Source organism: Diabrotica undecimpunctata, chromosome 5 (assembly GCF_040954645.1).
Source record: "Diabrotica undecimpunctata isolate CICGRU chromosome 5, icDiaUnde3, whole genome shotgun sequence".
NCBI lineage: Eukaryota > Metazoa > Arthropoda > Insecta > Coleoptera > Chrysomelidae > Diabrotica > Diabrotica undecimpunctata.
The window spans coordinates 100,490,890-100,512,436 of NC_092807.1; the positions used below are offsets into that span (position 1 = coordinate 100,490,890).

Sequence of the window (21,547 nt, forward strand, 5' to 3'; positions counted from 1 at the left end):
GTCAACTACAAGACCGAATTAGACAAGAAATAAAGAACATAACATCCGCTATGCTACAGAATGTTAAAGACGAAAGTAATGATCAGTTCAGTCATTGTCACACGATGAACGGAGAACAATTCGAACATTTACTGTAATTTGCGTTTGTTTATTTTTGTTAATGTATCATAGTAATAGCATAATAGGAAAGTAGTTGTATAACAATATGTAATTTACTTTAATGTGTTTATTAGGTTTATCCTTAATTTATTATTTTGTAGATAACTTGGAAGTTTTGCATTTTTGCCACCTTGGGCCAATTTCAAGCAACGTTTTAAACATTTTCGGAATCAACTTAGCAAAGGAAATAATATAAATTGAAAAAAAGGGGGAAAAAAGAAGGTGGTTAACCCTGTATATTAGATTATAATTTGAAAAAATAGTAAATTAAAATCAAAAATCGACCTGTTTCGGGAATTTCTAATAATTTTGTTTACTAAGCTAATAATGAATTTATGCGTTACTTTACGGACGCAGGTGCGAATTTTTGCATTTTTGCCACCCTTTACCAATTTTAAGCGACGTGTTATCCATTTTTGGAATATGCTCAGCAAGCAAAATCTATAAATTGAAAAAAAAAATGGGAGTTCCATTTAAAAAAATGGTGATGACGTCATCATACGAAGGTGATTCATCCTGCATATTGAATTATAATTTGAAAAAATAGTAAATTAAAATCAAAAATCGACCTGTTTTGGGAATTTCTAATATGTTTGTTTATTTCGCTGATAATTTTTCGACTGTTCTAACAACCATTCAAATTTCGTCATTTTGTGTCATGTGGAACAATTTCACCCAATCATGTCAACATTAGACTGATAATTGCATTCAGTGCAATTTTCAATCCCTATAACAACACGATCGAGTTTGACAACTTCATCCAAATAAATTTCAAAATGTTACGTTTCGGCAATGAGAATGTTCAAAGTATAAATTAAAAAAAAATTATAAAGCGAATTAGCAAAAAGTGCTGTAGAAGAACGACAATTGCTAAAAATTACTGGTCATGGCAATCAGAATTCTATAAAACCATACTTGAATCTCGATCAAGAACACCACAACAAGATTATAAATATTATGCGTGGTAATAGATCTTCTATAGTAGAGAACAGCAACGAATCTAATGTTAACTTAAATTTTAATAATTGTACTTTCACTAACTGTACTTTTAATAAATAAATGTTTCGTTATGTTGAGTTATGATTTTTTTTTTTTCGAAAAATTATCCGCCGAATATCCCTCGGACATTGATGAATGCCTCATAATTTCATGACAAATTTCTCAAGCTCGTTGATTGGTAACACTTTCGATTGTCATGAAATTATCTCGTCTGTTATCAATGTCCTAGGGATATTACTACTGATAATGAATTTATGCGTTACTTTATTTACGCACTGAAAATTCACTATTTTCGCTAAGTTAAACAAGTTTTCAATAACGTATAAAAGGAACGTATTACTATTGTTAAAATCTTTCATAAATGTCTCTTTACCATATAAAAACAGTGGTTATTTGCAAAACTCTTTCTTTGTATTTACAGTTTATTTGCAAAACTTGTGTTTGCAGTTAACCAATAAGCATGCTATACGCTATACATTAATAGAAAAGGAAATAAAAAATACCCGTTACCGTAGAAATGAATCATTACGATGCCATAAGCAAACATGCTACAATTGCAAAAAAAAGGTGTTGGCTGGACCATACAAGACTAAAAACGTGAAGGCAAAAATTCGTAAAACCTCCTGGAGCTTAGCATTTAAAATTTAGCAACGCGAAACGATTTATATTTCATAAAAAGAAACACACGGTTTTAATTAAAGGTGAGATTAATTACTTAAGTGACATAGGAATGCCTAAAGGTGTTTGTAAAGAAAATATTCGTTTTCATCTATTCCACCAGGTGAAGTACCACTAAGCAACAAACTTGAAAGGCGATAAAGATTCAATTATTAGTTTGTATTTTTTTTTAAATCTAGAGATTTAAATTTACAATCATCATCACTATTAATGGGATTAATGGGTATATTGTATTCACTAAAAAATGTAATAATTCGAAAATATAAGTAACATGAAAGCTACAATGTTTTTTGTTGCTCCTGAAAAGTAAATCAAACAGCAAAGACGAAGTTTTGCAAAGAACGGCCTCATATATAAGGCATGAGTATACACCAATATTATTTACATTATTTTTTACAGTTTATTATTTACAGTCATCAATGAAATTAACTCATTAACAATTAAATATTACAGTGTAATAACTGATAATTTCCAAAAATATCCTATTACGAGATTTGATAAAGTGATAAGTAAAGCTACCTAGTATTTTTATCTTTGAAACACAATATTTAAACAAAACTTAAAAATATCACCTAGGTCACAGGACAAAGATCACAAGAGTGATATTAATGTCTGTTATAGTTCAAAAACATGTAAGATTAAGATTAGAAGTCTTAGCTAACTTAGAGCAGCAATTTTAAAGCTTAGAATTATCATCATGCGACTTAAGAATATTCAGACCAGTCATGAAAGCCCTATGTGGTTATTACACATTTCACAACTAACCATTACGCATAGCATCAAGCCTAGTACTGATATACAGATAGTTCCAACGAAAATTTGAACTTGGTCTTCCTCTTGGTCGTTTACTTTCGTATGGTCTCCAATGTTGTATTGTAGTTTTTCAACGTTGGTCTTTTTGTCTAGCAGTGTGGCCCGCGAAGCTCCATTTAAGTTTGGCAATTTTTGTTGCTATGTCCTCGACTTTTGTTTTGGATCTTACCCAGTCGTTCCTCTTTTTATTTGACAGTCGTATACCTAATATTGCTCTTTCCATTGTTCTTTCTGTTGTGGCTAGTTTATTCATGTTTGCCTAGGTTAGGGTCCAGGTTTGACATCCATATGTCATGATAGGAAGGATGCATTGGTTGAACACTTTGCTCCTCAAGTATTGAGGTATTTTGCGGTTCTATGTCATGATAGGAAGGATGCATTAGTTAACACTTTGCTCCTCAAGGATTGAGGTATCTTGCGGTTCTTAAGTATCCAACTAAGTTTTCCAAATCCTGCCCATGCTAGTCTTGCTCTTCTAGTAATTTCCGCACTTTGGTTCTCTTTGTCAAGTTTCAGGATTTGGCCTAGGTAGATATATTCCTGGATTTGTTCTATCTCACTGCCATTTATAGTTATACGTCTTGGGTCATCTGTGTTTGTCATTATTTTTGTTTTTTTCATATTCATTTTTATTCCGACGTATTGGGAGATGGCTACTAGTTCCCCAGTCATAATTTGCAGTTCCTTGAATGTGCTCGAATCTGAGGTGGTTTAACTTGTTGCCATTAATGTTAATGCCATAGGTTGACCAATTTGTAGTTTTAAAGACGTCTAGGGCTAGGTTGAAAAGCTTTGGCGATATTACTCCTTGTCTCACTCCTCTCTTAATGGGATGGGATTTGTATTTTCGTCTAGTTGTACTATCATAGTTGCATTTTCATATATATTATGTATTAGTTGCCTATATCTCGAATCTATTCTACAATTATTAATAGCTTGTTCTATGGCCCACATCTCGATACTATCAAACACCTTTTCATAGTCGACGAAGGCAAGAAATACGGGTAGTTGGTATTCATTTGCCTTCTCTATCAATGTTCTCATTGTCAGTAGATGGTCTGATGTACTATATCCTTTGCGGGAGCCAGCCCGTTCAACCGGTTGGTAATTGTCCATTTTGTAGGTTAACCGGTGGTTAATAATTCTTATAAATAGTTTGTATACTTGACTGAGCAACGATATAGGTCTATAATTCTGTAGATCACATTTGTCCCCTTTCTTGTGTAAGAGTATTACTCGACTCTCGTTCCAGTCTTTAGGGATCTTGCTATTATGGTGACATCTATTAAATAGCTCTGTTAGTACAGGGATTGTTAATGTCTTGCTTGTTTTCAAGAGCTCGGCAATTATACCGTCGTGTCCTGAAGCATTATTATTTTTTAGCTCTTTAAAAGTTCTTTCTATTTCGAATCCCTTTATATTTGGTAGTACTTCTGATCCCACGTTTTTTATTTTTCTTTTGACATTCTCCTTTGTTGTTTCATTAGGCTGGCCTTGCGAGCTGTACAAGGATGTGTAGAAGTCTTCGACAATATTTGTTATTTTATATTTGTCCTCTTTCTTATTATTGGCGTCTTTAATTTTGATGATTTTTTGAACTCCCAGTGCGGGCGACATTTCAAGCCTCTGTTGTTTTCAATGACTCGCTCTATTACGTTCTCGTTCCATTTTTGTATGTCGCGTTTTAGTTCTTTTCTAATTGTTTTATTAAGTTCTCTAGTGCTCGAGTAGCACATCAGTTGAAAGGTAATTATTTGCTCTGCATGACACTATTTTTTTAATTTACGTAATAACTTTGAAGATAATTTTGGATTTAACTCATTTTTTGGTTGGTAATTAGTAATAAAAAAGAAAAACATAAAATTTCACCAAATTATCCAATTAAATGTTCTTAGTGACCTCTAATATAAGAATTTAATCAACCTGCAAATCGATATCAACACGCCACTGTGTCGAAGATAATTTTTTTTCTTTTTGTTAAAATATCACTTTTTATATGATTTTTTAAAAATAATGAATCCTAATTATCTTCTTTAGTATTTACCAGGTTACCTTTGATTTGAGATTTGTGAACGACAGATTAATCAGAGATATTATTGAAAAGGCTTACAAAAATGGGATATTTTAGTGAAGAAAGAATAGAATTAGCTAAGCTATACTATGGAAATAATCAGTGTGCTAAGGTTACGGCCAGGATCTTTAATACGAACCACATACAAAATACAATACCAAATACAAAAGTCACAAATACGTTAAACATCTAGGTGATAAGTTTGAAGCTACAGTTGACGTTAATAACACAAAGCACAAAGTAGACCGGTGAGTGCGAAAGGAAGCAGTAGAAGTGTCGGTATTGGGTCATTTACAAATGGATAATCGACAGTCTATCAGACATCTATCGTGCATCTGGTATATCAGCATCTAGTGTTTATCGAATTATAAAATCCCATAAATTTCACCATTTTAAAATATGATTACTTGGCATTTTAGGGAATCACGTTATTAGACCATTATTTCTTGAATAACACGACTACCACTGAACTGTTCCGCGCTGCAATAAACAACATCCATCCGGAACAGATAGGCACTTGAAGAAGAAGATTTCTTGAAGGAAATCTCAACGGAACAACCTATTTAAATTTTTTAGAAGACGTTATTGATCCACTGATCACAGAAACATTAGGATCTGATAATAATCTTGTGGGTGGGGTAAACTTTATAGATGCACCAATAGATATAATTAGTAAAATAATTCAATCAGATTTAAATTTTCAGCATTCCAACGATTTTAATCAAAATACAGTAGACTCCCTCTATAACGAGAACTAAAATGACAGACTAATTACCTCGTTATAAGCCGATCTCGTTATATCAGACAATCATAATACTGTGCATACATATGAATCTGTAGTTTTCTAAACCATTAACTTCCTATAGTGAAGCCATTCGGAGCAATATAAGATGCTAATAAAAATTGTTTGAATGGCGTTTTTGAAAATTTACTTTTATTGTCAATGAAATATATTAAAACATAAAAGAGTTGTTTACTTTTATTATCAATGATATACGTTAGAACAAAAAAGCTGTACTTAAATTTTTTTCCAACTACATAATGTATAAATCGTATTTTCAAGGATAACATAAACTATTGCTTCTGCAATTTTAAGAACTCTGTTATTTTTAACTGCTTTAAATGGTCCAGTATCATTCTATCATATATTTTCTAAAGATGTGAAACAGTTGTATTTATTCATTGTAAAGAAGTTTATTGCGGGCTGCAGTTAAGTTTATTGAGGGGCTGTTTGAAAAGGTATTTATTTATAGCCACGACCGGACTAAAAACGTAAAAAACACGTTTTTGGATCTTATTTATAATATATCTCTCGTTATAACCAAATTTGCCTCGCTATAGACGGTTATAGTTCAATAGAAATTTCACGGGACATCTAATGTATCTCGTTATAAGCGAAACCTCGTAATAACCGTGTTCGTTATAGAGGGAGTATACTGTAGTTTGTTCATATCCTATGTAACAGAGGAAGATATCTTAGACATAATAAAACATAAAATTAAAAACAAACCATCGTGTGGTTTTGATGAAATATCAGGTATAGTAATTAAGAAAATTGCGTCTCAGATTTTGACACCACTTGCTCACATTATAAATGCTTCTTTTAATGCTGGTGTTTTTCCCAGTTTGCTGAAAACTTCTATCATTTCACCGGTATTAAAACAAGGTGATCCTGAATTAATGTCAAATTTTCGACCATTGTTCCATCTGTGATATCTAAGATTATTGAATATGCAATGCTAAAACAACTTTTATTATTTTTAGATATCAACCAAATTATCACAAAGCATCAACATGGATTTCGAAATAAATTTTCTACTTCCACAGCCATTAACAGTTTCTATGAGGAAGTCTTAATCTCTATTGAAAACAGTGAAAATCCAACTGCCATTTTTTGTGACCTCAGTCGTGTTTTTGATTGTGTGCAACACGATGTACTCCTCGATAGATTGTACAGATATGGTGTTAGGGGAGTTGCCCATAGTTGGTTTGGTTCCTATCTGAAAGACCGGCATCAAATAGTTAGAGTGAAAAATAACTTCAAGATTTCAATGTCTGATCCGATTGTTAATAAAAATGGGGTACCACAAGGCTCCATATTGGGCCCGATATTATTTATTTTGTATATTAATGAACTACCAAATGTAATGTCTGATGCATTTGTATCAGTTTATGCTGATGACTCAACAATGCTATATCGCGATAAAGACATAAATTTTTTACAAGATAAAATAACAAACTCACTGAAGACCTTCTCTGATTGGTCCAGTAATCAGTCGCTCCTGTTTAATGTTCACAAAACTTGATTTTTATCATTTACATCTCGTTCAAATTCTACTAAACCAAATTTAAGTATTTCCATCAATGGTGAGGGTATTTTGAGTTGTAGTGATGTGAAGTTTTTAGGAGTAACTTTCGACTCTCATTTATCTTTTAAGACTCATTGTTGGAATGTATGTATAAAACTCAATTCTAAATGTTATCAATTGAGAAATTTGGGTAGAATACTTAGTCTGCAACACCTTCGTCTTTTTTATTTTGCTGAGGTACAATCGACAATGAGTTACGGTATAACTGTCTGGGGTGGCTCTTCTAGTATAAAGGACGTTTTTAAGGCCCAAAAGCGTATTGTCAGATGTATTGCAGGTGTTCCGTATGGTTGGTCTTGTAAAAACCTATTTAGAGATTTAAATATATTAACAGTGTATGGAATTTACATTTTGAAATTATTGATACTAATTCATAAAAATAAAAGAACTTTTTTATGTAACAGTGATATTCACTCACACAACACAAGAAATAAGAGACAGTTTGTAGTACCCTATCGACATTTAGAAATAAGTAGGAAGTCATCTACTGTCTCTGGTTTACTACTGTATAATCAACTTCCTCAAAAATTTAAAAACATTCATTCAACTACAGCTTTTAAAAACCAAGTCAAAGAGTACCTAGTGACCATGTGTCCTTATACATTAGGTGAATATTACCAGAGTGTATATGTGAATGCCCAAGCTGCAACATATCCAAATTTAATATTATTTTAATTATATTATGATGTCCATGTTGTACGTTTTATATGTATTTTAATGTTTTAAATATTTTTAGTGTATTGTTTTCATTTTTTTGTAATGACTTTATAGTGATTTATATTATACTTTGTAATTATTTAAAATTTATATTTATAATTTTAGTTTTGACTTGCTGTAAACCTTGTTGTAACTTACAGTCAAATAAACTATCTATCTATCTATCTATCTATCTAAACCCACATTATAATTAACGCGTAAGACAATTTTTGAATCAACGTTTTCCAGGGCGTTGGATTGGCAGAAGGGGTCCAATAGAGTGGCCGGCCGGATCGTTGGATCTTTCGCCTTTGGATTTTTTTTGGTGGGGATACCTAAAATCAAAATATACGCCACTCCGCCTACAGATCTTGCAGAATTGCGACAAAGAATTGTGACAGAATGGCGATTAGTGACACCGAAGGTATTTGCAAATATACGAAGAGGCTTTGAAAATTGACTGTATAATTGTATGGAGGTCACGGAGGTAATTTCAAACACTTAGTTGGTTAATTTGATGAAATTTTATGTTTTTTGTTATTACTAATGTCAAACAAATAAATTAGTTAAATCCAAAATTATCTTCAAAGTTATTCTGTAAATTAAAAAAAAATAGAGTAGATATATAGCTATGGCTATGCTAGCTTTGCCGTAAAGTTAGCATAGCCATTGTTTCTCGGAAACGGCTACAGCAATAAATGTTTTCTTTCCGTAATAAATTAGCAATAAATTATAGGCTTGATCTGAATTCGGCCTTATAAAATGGATATACTAACTTTACAGACATGACGTTGACCATATTGTAAATGAACTAATACAATGTTTCCAAAATTTAACTGCACTTAAATACCATTAAAAATAATATAAACACAATTAAAAAAGACTAAATGTTATCATACTATAGATTAACATACACGTTAATGTGTGTTTCTGGAAAACTATGTATAAAGAGATAAATATTCTCAGATACAATAATAGGACAATTCGCAGAAAACTGTTCTCAAAAGAATGAATTCGAAAAGAAAAACGTTTAAATTAAAATACGTTATAATATATGAAACATTGAATCGATGATTTTATGAAATAATTATGAACATTTGAAGAAAATTTATCTCTAGGAACTAAGTATCCGTAAAATCTTTACATAATCAATATATTAGAAGACCACATCATTCCTACGTTTCTTGTTACCTCATTAACTATTAATATGAAAACAAAACCTAACGCTGGCTGTGGTAGCACTCTATAGTCATAGTAATTTTGTTAAGCTATACAATTTCCATTTAATTTGGTCGATAATTGAAGGGGTGGCTGCAATAACCAGGCAGCTCCACTTTTTTACGAAAATGAGATTTTCAGTGACTTACTCTTAACAAAAATCGGCCGATCGTTCCCTGCAACAAACGGGTATCTCTTAATAACGGCACATAACTGGCAACGATATTTGGAGCTACCTTGCTTTCGGTTTGTAGCAAGAACCGGGCAGCTCCTGGAGCTGCCTGGTTCTTGCACTTAACTGTTGACAAAATAATATAATAGAAAAGATATAAAAATATGCATGGAATATAAAAAATAAGTTTGATTCCTTCATGTATTTGTTTAGTTTCTATTGAATTTTATGTAATAATACAATAATTTTAATATTATTCTATTTCTAAACAGTTTGTAATACGGTCCTGTTCATTTTCCCATGCGCCGCCGTGAACTAGTTACTTACTCGTTTAGTCGGGCAAGCGCAGGTGCTCGTTGTGTTTTAGTTTAGTTCAGATCGACGTGTTGTTATACATAGATACACACTTTTCTTACGATTCGTAGTGAATAAAATTTAGTATTATTTATATTTGAAATGGCAAGTGAACTCAGTTCAAGTGAAAGTGAACCGTTTCAAGATTCGTCATCGGATTTCATTCCTGATTCCGAATCAAGTGAGGAGAATGCTGTAAACGAAGTTGCTGCAAGCAATGTTGCCACTACGTCTGGACTGGTTGAAAATAAAAAATCGAAAAAGAGGAGCAGGGAGCCGAATATGTGGAAGCGAAACCAGAGAAAATTAAGAAGATCTAAAGGTGAAGAGTACATTAATGTTAAAGGAAACATAGTGGAAAGACGAAGTAGAGGAGGTCCATGCCAGTGCCGGTTCAAATGTTTTGAAGGCATAAGCGAAGAAACTCTTGATAAAATTTTCACGTCTTTTTATGAAATAGGTGATAAAGAGCAACAAGATATCTATTTAGGTAAGGATAAAATTATTGGCGCCTGAAAGCACGTATTAGTTATATATCGTTTCATAGGTTCTTGGGTATGCAGATTTCGGTATTTCGGTAAACAAATAAATAACGATTCCAATAGCCTTCCATACCTGTTGGTACGGACGGCAAATAATGATTTTTACGAAATATTGATTTTCTGTTCTTTTTTTCAGGTGGTTTAATACAGACGAGAAACGTTGACAGAAGGCGACCGAAAGGAGGTGGTGGAGTTCCAAGAGGCCAAACGTTTTTATATAAAATAAAGAGAGGCATATTTGAGAAAAAAGTGTGTAAAACGGCATTTATGAACATTCACGCAATAACGAAAAGCAGGGTGGAGAGAATAGCGACTCATATGGCTTCACAGATAGTAGGTCCGAAAGACATGCGAGGGCGCCATGAAACTAGACCAAATAAAATCCCAGATCAAATTATCAAGTCCATTGAGGATCATATAAATAGCTTTCCAAGAAGAAAAAGCCATTATAGCAGAAATGATAACCTAAACAGAAGATATCTTTCATCCGAACTGAATTTAAGGCTTATGCACAGATTGTATTTAAAAAAATATGAACCAGAACAGCATAATCTATTAGACACACCAGAGTTTAAGCCAAAAGTTTCATACACATATTATCGGCGTGTATTTGTGGAAAATTTTAATTTAACCTTTGGCCACCCTAGAACAGATACTTGCAAAACTTGCGACATCCTTGACAATAAAATAAAATGTGCCAAAGATGATGAAACTCAAAACACATTGAAGGTGGAAAAAAAAGTGCACCTGACTAAAGCTGATACTTTCTATAAAGATTTAACAGAGAAAACTGCTTTGGCTAAGGAAGATCCCAGAGTTGAAGTCATGTCATTTGATTTTGAACAAAACATGCCCCTGCCACATGTTCCTTCTGGTGACGTGTTCTACAAGCGCCAGTTGTGGTTTTATCCATTTTGTATCCATAAGGGCAGCGTTTCGAAGAGTTACTTTTATGTTTTCGATGAAATAACGGGTCGGAAATCTCCAAATGAAGTGATAAGTTGCTTACACGATTTTATTAATAACTACATTGATCCTCAGGTAACAACCCTTTACGTTTATAGTGACAACTGCGCTGCGCAGAACAAGAATTCCGCTCTTGTTCACTTTTGGCAATCTCTTCTATTGCATGGAAGATTCAAGAGAATAAGACATCGTTATCCCGAACCTGGGCATAGTTTTTTGCCCTGCGACAGGTCGTTTGCTCTGGTGGAAAAAGAAAAAAGAAAGAAAGAAAGAGTTTATCTGCCAGAGGAATGGAGTCGCATGATAGCAAATACCAGTAAGAAGTTTATTGTGAAAACTGTTAAACAAGATATGATTCTAAACTATAAAGAAGTTCTTGAGCCATTTTTTAAGAAAAGCAATATTAAAAATAGTTTTGGTGCAAAATTTACCATATCGAAATATAAAGTTATCGAATTTAGTGATACACATAGAGAGACTGTTACGTGCTCAGAGTCAGCGAATGGTTTTGTGACTGAGGATTTCGTTCTTTTAAAGAAATCTTGTGTACCGATTTTTCCACAAGTACACAATAAGGTTTATAATGCACCGTTGCCTTTGAAAAGGGATAAGCTATTAAATGTCATGGAATTGGCCAGACAGTATGTTGGCGAGGCTGAAATGTGGTACTACCAACAACTTGTTCCTGTAGAGCCAGAAGAATGCCAAACTTCCGAAACTGAAGATGAACACTAGTAACCTAAGAAGAATATTACCTGTTTTTTATGTTTTCATATTCCACTGATTAGTTTGTATTTTGATATTAATGTAATAAGGACATTTTATTTAGTTTCTTTACTTTTTGTATCCAAATAACATATAAATAAACCTAAAACTATTTTTTTTGTATATTTTTGGCAAAGCAGCTCCAATTTTTTTTTATTTTATTAAAATATGATATTTACAATATTTACAAAAACTACGTAAAAACTTTTTCTTTACATGCTTTCACCACAGGAAAAAAAATAATAAAAAATAAACTAATTTTGAATTTTTGGGAGGTTTTTTTCGATTTCCCACAAATTTTAAAATACGGAGCTACCTGGTTATTGCAGCCACCCCTTCAATTGTTCAATCACGACATATCTCCGGGCAATCAATTATCCCAGTGCCGCACAAAAATTAGAGCTGATAATATTAACTACAAAGATCATTTCAATCGACTCTAAATTTTCGACATGAAGGTCAACAACACGCTTTGTGTTTGGTATGTGCTTAAAACCCGATGTGTAATATTATTAATAAATAATAAACGTGATTATGATCGATTATATATTATGTGTTGAATGTTTTTACGCGTTAACTTCAATTTATTGGAACAAAAACAACGTAATGAGCTATAAAATTATACAGATGATGGTGTCATTGTCGTATCGTTAACGATACAACAATGCTATTTTTTGTTTATCAAGAGTCATGACGTGTCATTATCTTTAATACCAAGGTCTCATTGTCAGGTACCCACAAATTCCCATATATCTTCCTTGTTATCTTTTGTCTTGTAAAATAATATCAGTTATACCTTTTTTATACAACGTATTTCTTAAGTAATATTCTTAATATACTAACGAGTAATCGAATAAAAACGTAATATTCAGGCCTTGAAATAACTTTTTCTTCTTTCAAATAAACAAATTCAAAATAAATTTTAATAATAAATTGAATTAATTTATAATAAAGGATTAAGATTAAGTTTATGCATTCCTTACACTAAAAAAGTGTGACATGGCTTTTGGTTTGATTTTGTTTTAAGAAACACGAGACAAAAAATACACGCTTATGGTAAATTTTGGTAGCGGATAGGTAGTCTAAAACTTTAAAATTAAAAAAAATTTAATTAGTCAAACTTTACCTGACTATAATCCTAAGAATCTTTCTTAGCCTATACACTCTCTTTTCCTTTATCCTGTTAGTGATGAAGAAATAAAGATATCTCAAAAAAAATCCTCGGCTGGACTGGATGAGATCCTGTATTCTATATTAACACATGTATCTCATAACATATATAAACAATTAACATTTCTAGTAAAACTTTCATTTCAGGAAGCGATTTTTCCTCAAATTCTAAATACTGCTTTAGTTGTGCCTATACATAAAAAAAGTCCGAATAGCTATGATGATTGCCGACCTCCGCCGCGGAGATGGCACTTGAAGAAGAAGAAGAAGAAGAAGATACATAAAAAAGGTGACAAATCAAAATTTGATAACTATCGAGGCCTATCCCTTTTATCTGAGTTTTCAAAAATATATGAGAAGGCATTTCATACACGTCTCCTCTCGTATATTTACAAGCACATTATAGAAATGTCTCAATTTTGTTTCCGTGAAGGTATAAGTGTGCAAGATGCACTACTAGCGCTGTGCAATAATATTTTATGGAACTTTGATAACGGTAATAAAGTTATCTGTTTGTTTTTTGACTTAGCACGAGCTTTTGAAACTGTAAATCATCCAATACTGCTGGAAAAACTTTAGTGTTGTTAGAGGAACTGCGTTAAAGTGGATTCACACCTTTTTATCGAAAAGGTTTCAAATAATTAAGGTCAATGTGTATGGGAATATAATATTTTCTTCAGAAGTAAGTGTCCTCTCCGGAGTTCCACAGGGAAGTATCATTGGCCCTCTTTTATTTTTGATTTTCGTCAATGATTTAAATCAACTGATAAACGATAGCTGAACATGTTTGGTTCGGAATCCATTAGATAATTTTTCTGGTGTAATAAGTGTTCGAGTAGAAAACGTGGAACAGCAATCAGACTGTTATGTCACTCAATTTGCTGACGATACCACAGTTGCACTAAATTCCAATAATTTTTTTCATGTAGTACAAAAAGCAAACTGTCTTGTAAAAAGTATGACTCATTACTGTTTAAATAATGCACTAATCTTAAATGGATCAAAGACCAATATGGTAACCTTTTCACCTTCTACTATGCAGATGAGTCCATTAGTAAAACTTGACAATGGGTCAGTGGTAAATAGCCACTCCACTAAGTTGTTAGGTATTTACCTGGATTCTAATTTGTCTTGGAGCTCTTACGTTGATTATGTAGTGGGAAAATTGTCTGTGCACTGTTATTTTCTATGGCAACTTAGTAATTTTGTCTCCCTAGATATCTTAAAACTTTACTATTTTGCTCTTGCTCATGCACAGTCAATTTTGCAACATTGCTTAGTTTGTTGGGGAAATTGCTCGCGAATTAATGAGGTGCTTGTTCTTCAAAAAAAAAAAAAATAATTATTCGTACCGTGACGTTTAGAAGGCGCTTGGATTCCTGTTTAAACAATTAAATATTTTAACTATAATTTCGCTGTATATTTTCAGTTGTGTTGTTTATGTAAAGTCACATAGATACAATTTTATTTGCAGAAATGATGTTTCCTTAATGAGTGGTTACAATTTTCGTTACAGAAATGATTTGGTGACCCCTGTTCGTCACTTGACCCTTGTGGGCAAGGGTCCTTACCCAACATGCGTTCGTTTGTATAATAAATTATCTAATTATGATAAAGAGTCAAATATTTATGTATTTAAGAGAACAGTTAAGGACTTACTTCTGGTAAACACTTTCTATTCGTTAGAGGAATACTTGTAGGTATCTTTTTAACAATTTGTCTGTTTTTGTGTATAATTTATATTTTTATGTTAACTGTTTTATTGTACTTATAGTTTTTACTGATCATAGATTGTATTTGACGCTTTTCAATACTTTCAATACTGCATGGACTATAAAAAACTTTAATATCATTACCCCCAAAAAATTAACCTTTTTCTTAGAATCTAAAGTTGAATATGTACATTGATCCAAATATTCGAAAACAATGTTTCCTTTAACCGGCCATATCTCACTTTGTATTGTATCTAGAATAACTTGTAAGAAATGAATCTCATTCTTCTTTTATAAGCTGCAGTTGTGTTTTGCATACTTTTTCGACCAAGGCATATTTTTTGAGTTATTTATGAAAAACCGTTAAAAACGTGACGTTTTCAATGAAAATTTGCTGTTTTCAACCATAAATACCTCAAACAGTATTAACTTATCGGCGTTATATAACTTTTAACAACCAAAAATCGAAAGAATTTGTTACAAAAATGGGTTTCAGACAAGGAGGAGTACTAAGTTCTCTCTAGTGTGTTGCATTACTCCGTTCGGCTCGCGGAGATAAGAATACGGCCGAGGTCAGAAGGCCCTGCCTGTCGTAAGAGGCGACTAATGGGTAGGAATTCCAGGCGAGGTTGAACGAGCTGGGCCCGTACACACCTCTCTTGGCCTTGCGTCAAGCGTGGTGTTGGTGTCCCGGCACGTACCCGCCAGGAGATTTAAGAGTGGTAGAGGAGAGATCCTCGGCGGCGACCTGTCTACGTGCGAGGCGGAAATTCCTCTGCCTGCGTCACCTATCCGCCTGTGGGAGGGATTAAGGGTAGGTGAGGTAATCGCAACACAGGTACTACGGGGAAGGTGGAGCCCCTCGAAACGTGCCTGGCTTACGTGGCGTGCACCTTCATTTTGGTGTCGGACTCGTAGGGGCAGTGGATTCGTTAACGGTCGTATGCCGAAAGGCCAGGTAGACCAGGGTCCTGCCAGTTTTTATAATTGGAGGGCACAAAGCTATAGCAATGTGTGTTGCATTAATGGATAAAATAGCGAAACAAGGATGTAGAAGTGTCAAATACGTAACAGTTTGAGGGAGAAAATTACGACAAATATTCATATCTGAATTAATATATGCTGATGATTTAGTTATTGTGGCAAATAGTCAAAAAGACCTACAAAAAACTTTGCAAATTTGGAATGAATGTTTTCACGATTGTAAATGCTGTGGAGAAAATTGAACCAGACATCAATAACAGAGTAAGCGTGTGAAATGCGGTATCTAAAAGCGGTTTTGGAAGTGACGAGAATCAAAAGACTGAAAAACAATTTTTAACATAGGACTTCCAAGAGCTTAGACTGCAAGGAAAGACAGTTGGACGAAGGTGGGTGGGACGTAGAATTTCTTAGCTGCGAAATCTTCATGAATGGTTCGAAACTTCAAAAAGAACGACAAAAAGGACTGACCACGATGCTAGAAGAGCTAGTCTTAAAGACGGTAAATAAAGCGATCAAAAATGTAAAAATAGCATTGAACTAAGGTACGAAGCTAAGGGGACACCTGAAGGTAGGCTCCTGGAACTCAGGCGGCATAAGAACAAATGCAAAATTGTTGGACGAACTAGTAGACTTATATAATATGGATGTCGTAGCATTACAAGAAACTAAAATGACTCATATCATTAACATCAAGTTTCCAGGATGAACGACTACAGTGCAAATTCAGGATGAACTGCTATCCTAATGAGAAAAGAAATAAACCATAAAACAGACGCCAGTGCTAAACACTATGGAAGCAACAACAATAAAATACCAGATAACACAAAGTGAAATAAGGATCACTTCAGCATATGTAAGGACAACAGCTCCTTTAAACGACGACGACCTAGATACTATACTCTTAAAAATAGGCACATGGGAAAAATATAACAAAACAACAAAAAAAAAACGAAGTGGTCTAACTTCAAACGACTAGTGTGCATAGGAATTGGAAACGTTTCTACAATTGACAATCCACAAGAAATAGAGGAAAAAGTCCTAAATATCGAAAACGTCATAAAAGAAGCAGTAAAGAATCTATAGCACTATTAAAGAAGAATATGAAATTCACATGGGAAGATTTACAGAGATTAAACAGGAAATTCAAGAAATAAGGGAACAAACCCAAAAAGAGAGCTAGAAGAATAAGAAATCAGGAAAATAAAAATAGGCAAACCTACTGAATCGACAAAAGCACTAATAGAACATAGAAGCCAAAAGTGGGACAATTACGTAAAATAAATGGAGGAAAGGTCCCAAAATATGCAAGAAATATTGAGGCTCCCAAGAACTTTAAGTAACGATAGAAAACCCATTCCCCCACTACACAGAGAAAACAGAATCATCTACTAAACTTAGAAGTGAAGGCCAAGGTGATGAGAAGGACTCTTGAGAGAGAGTAAACACTGAATTATCGTCAAGACGAAGACATAGACTTTATCGAAGAAGTCCAAGAAATAGAACTAGAAACGCCCGAAGAACAAGAATAAATAATGAATCCCACATCACCAAAAGAAATAAGTTAAGTGATCAGAATAAATCACTAACAGAGTTCTGAAATATCTTCCTTCGAAAGCAATTGTATATTTGACAAACATAACAAACGCAATACTAAGATACAGGCTCTTCCCAAACAGATGGAAGAAAGCCCATGTCATCATGATACCAAAACCATGAAAGAACCACATATTTGTGAACCACGTGTGGGAGTCCTTGTACCCAGAATTCCCACATGATAAGCACTTTGTTGATAAGATATCCTCTATTCCTATCAGGGTGGGAGATGGTCTAGAGAATTGGAGCAGAGTGGAGGGATTTATGTTTACACAAGTTAATCCTCCTCGCCCCAATGAATTTCGCCCCCATTCTTAATGGGTGTACAAGTCTCTCAGGCTAGGTTAAACACTATTGCTTACTTGCTGGGTGGTCAAAACGAATTATTCGGTGCAGCAGTTCCGAAAGCGCAAATAGCCATGTTGATCAGCAACCTCCAGAGGAGACGCTGAATGCAAGAAGAGGATAGTTAATCGATTTATGAATAGGGTAACTTGTTGAATGCTAAAAAAATTGAAAATTGCCCTCGGCAGGATGAAGACGAGGAGTAAACTGTAGATCATTATAATTCTAATCACTTGATAAGATGCGTGATTTCATTAAAGGAATTAACAATTAAAAACATTGAATTTTAATGGTAAATTTGATCATAGTAGGCGTGTACATAATACAATTTTAGGTTGATGGCAAGAAAATTGGACTGATTGGAAACCACTGATAAAAAATGTTAGATCTTTTCTTTCATAAATGGACCATTCACTTTTGTAAACACCCTAGAGGTCCTACTATAATATATTACTATGTACAAAGATTGTAGCCTATCATTAGCGCAGATGTTAAAAGTTTTTTTCGTCGAGATCTTAAGTTGAATACCCTGTAAGATATCCTTGAATTATTTAGATAAAGGAAAACGTAACTACTACCTATTTTGGATCGACTATTCAAAACTTGAGACTAATAAAAACATTTTTTATCTGTCTATTTAAGACCTTTACCAGAGAAAAATTACCATAAACGTGACTCGGGAGTCGTCAGGAAGATCGTTATAGTAAGACGTAATTTAAAATTAATTTTTAACAACATTTTCATGAGACAACGATTATTAATCAGTGTTTTCTTTTTATAACCGTCTTAAGTACATATACATGTAAACTAAGATGCATTATGCATAAAGCGCACTCTTTTAATGTGACTGACAGAACACATGTTATGATAAGTGTATAATTTAAGTTGTAGAAATGTAAATTAACAAAAAAAATTCAGAAATATAGAAGTAATAGCATAATTTTGAATGCACGCCTTTTCAATCAGTCATCAGAATGTGGTGACAATTTCTGACAGGCAGGACGTAAAGATAAATTGTCTTTTTTTACAACCACTACTCAAAAAGCGGTTTTCTGTATAGTTTTATTTAGTATTAACTCCACTTTTGACAAAAAATCGCCCACTGTGTAAATACTTATATACATGACAACATTGTCAACAGTGCTTAGAATTTAGACGGGGACGAAGCAACATCTCTATTTGCAGAAGCCCGAAGCCCTCAAAAAAAGGATGATAGAAAAAGTATTAAATACTTTTTTACGACAGTCCATAGTACAGGGTATAGCTTTCTGAACTCTACGTAAGTTCTTTGTTACGCTAACTGCAATCAGTTCTTGTATTATGACATCCATTTCTGCAATATCACAAATAAATCTGTTAATAAGCAATATCTTATTTCAATCTAAGTTTTCTTTCAGACAGGGTTCTATAATATCCAAAAACGTGAAAACACTTCCAAAAGTAAATAAAATCTTGCCAAACATAATCCTTTCGAGAGCCAACGCGCTTAGTGGAAATTTCTCATGATTTTCTTAACAAAACTGCACAAATTTTGTTAAAGTCGGTTCGCTGTATTTACGCGGGTTTCGGATTAAAAATTTTATTATAAGTACCCAGTTTTAATTACCTGCTCTTTGGGGAAATATCAACTGGTCAAATGAAATGAAAAATAATCCATAACTTTTTTTAATTAAATAATAATGGAAAATCTTTTATATAATTGACAGTATAATAAGGAGAATTACTTCATTAATGGAGTCTAATGTGGCTAATATAAACCTAATAATAATTTTATATTACACTTCACACAGAAAATATGGTCTATGTATATTTGTTCCATGGAGAGAATTTCTAATGAAAAATAAAAAAAATTTAACTTGCCAACAAAAATGAAAATCAGCCATTATCATCAAAAATATCATAATCGTCATCATCATCAGTGTCATCACCATTAATTGCTATTATGATTGGACTTATTTCGTTTATTTTATTTTCACGAGTGCACCAATCTTCTATTCGTTTCTCGCACTTGAATATACAGTTGCACCACACTTCTGGAGTTACAATTGAAAGTGCCTTTTGCCAAGTTTCCCGAACTGCGTCGTCGCTATAACCGTTAGGCCCAATATGGTTGTCATAATATTGTTTTGCTATTCTCAATTATATTCGATGGGATTAAACTGGCAATTATACGGTGGCAGACGTAATCTGATCCACAACAAAGGTTTTTGGTTTTGCGTGGATATTTGCCAAGCGTAATAATTCTGATTTTAAAATATTTTGTGTAAATGGTATATGTTCCTTTGTCAACCATTCTTTAATTTTATTAACAGTCCAAGAATTCGTTGGACTTTTGTTTAATACTTCAGAATGGTAAGGTGCATTGTCTAAAATAATTACGCTGGGCTCACTTAAACCTGGGAGAAGTTTTTCATGTAACCATTTTACAAACATTTCTGTGTTCATATTATCTTGATAGTCACTTGATTTTGATTTAGATGAAAATATTAAATCAGCACCTTCTATAAAACCCGATTTCCCTCCTGCATGTAAAATTATGTGTCGCTTTCCTTCTCCATCAGTATGTTTGATAGACTTTACGTTATCATCTTGCCATATTCTCTTGGTTGCACCCCTAGAAAATATCCATGTTTCGTCTAAATATATAAAATTTGCCCTTTCTTCTTTTAATTTAGAATATTTTCTTAGAAAGTTAATTCTTTTATGCACAACAGAACTTCTTTCTCCTTTTGAAATTTGAAACCCAAATTATGTATCACTTGCCATAGACTTGTTCTGCCAATTTCGTCAAATTTTCTATCTTTTAATTCCGAGAGAATTGTATTTAAGGTCACATGTTCCTTGTTGGCTCGCATTCGATAAATGGTATCACGAATTTCAAATTTTTTTCCATCTGGAATATCTTTCGTTTTCAATGATAGGCGAGTTTTTCGGTGATCTTCTTTCGGCCGTTCATTATTGCGATTTTGTAATACTCCTCTTAGTTTGGTTTCACTAATTCCTAGAGCATCACATACGCGTTGTTGAACAGACATTACCGATTTTAAAGGACCGCCATTTTCTTTTTCATCCGTAAAATACTTATGTACACTACAAATTACGTAAACGTAAAAAGACTATCTACATCTAACACACGTCTAGGCATTTTTAAATATTTCCACCAAACATACAATGTCAACACTGGCAAAGAATCAATTCAACTGCAATATTGTAACAAATTTATACCTACCCTAATGTTATTTTAATGTATTTTAAAATATGACCATTAATGCAGTTTTTACCTAATTTTCTGGGAAGTCGTTTACTGCAACTGGTTATCAATGAGTCATTAGCATAATTTTGTTAATCCGAAACCCGCGTAAATATAGCGAACCGACCATACTGTATTTGTGACCAATTGAGATTTTTAGCTACTAAATGTTGTCGATGAATGAAAAATGACTTACAAAAACACGAGAACGTCCAAATATGACTGATTTTTGAAATTCTCAAAAAATTATCAATAAAACAGTTATCTATTCATAAGCTTATTTCTATATTTATGTTTAAGTATATTCAGCGGCTAATTTCAGAGAAGTAAAGCGATACTTTTTATTGAGAATGTTTTATTTATAGAGATATCGATAAAAAAGACAGGAATGTATCAAAGGTACAGTTTCGTAGTTTTAGAAAATTTAGAATAAATGTGTTAAAATCACTTCTCTCACTTATATTTATTCGGCTAGATTTAAGCCTTTTAAGAAACAATCTGCATAAACGAGATACGTATTAATCATACATTTTTTCCTCACAAAGAACAATACAAATACACTTTTGAAAACAGTAGAGGACAAAGATCTATAATAGATAATTATTCTGTCGAATAGAGAGTTACAGCCCTCTCAAATCTTGGATGTAAGAGTATTAACATCAGCAGAAATAGGAAGTGATCATAAATTGGT

The 21,547-nt window shown here is 33.2% G+C and overlaps 2 protein-coding genes across 7 annotated transcripts in view; one reads left to right on the top strand and one right to left on the bottom strand.

The window, feature by feature from the left end:
• Window positions 1–21,547, bottom strand: part of RhoGAP19D (Rho GTPase activating protein at 19D) — a 517,193-nt gene that overhangs the window by 461,298 nt on the left and 34,348 nt on the right. The window lies entirely within an intron of this gene.
• LOC140440719 (uncharacterized) lies at window positions 9,099–12,140 on the top strand. Its single transcript, XM_072531082.1, has 2 exons — window positions 9,099–10,019; window positions 10,208–12,140. The coding sequence occupies exons 1-2, from the start codon at window positions 9,632–9,634 to the stop codon at window positions 11,770–11,772; spliced, it is 1,953 nt and encodes a 650-aa protein (XP_072387183.1). The 5' UTR covers window positions 9,099–9,631; the 3' UTR covers window positions 11,773–12,140.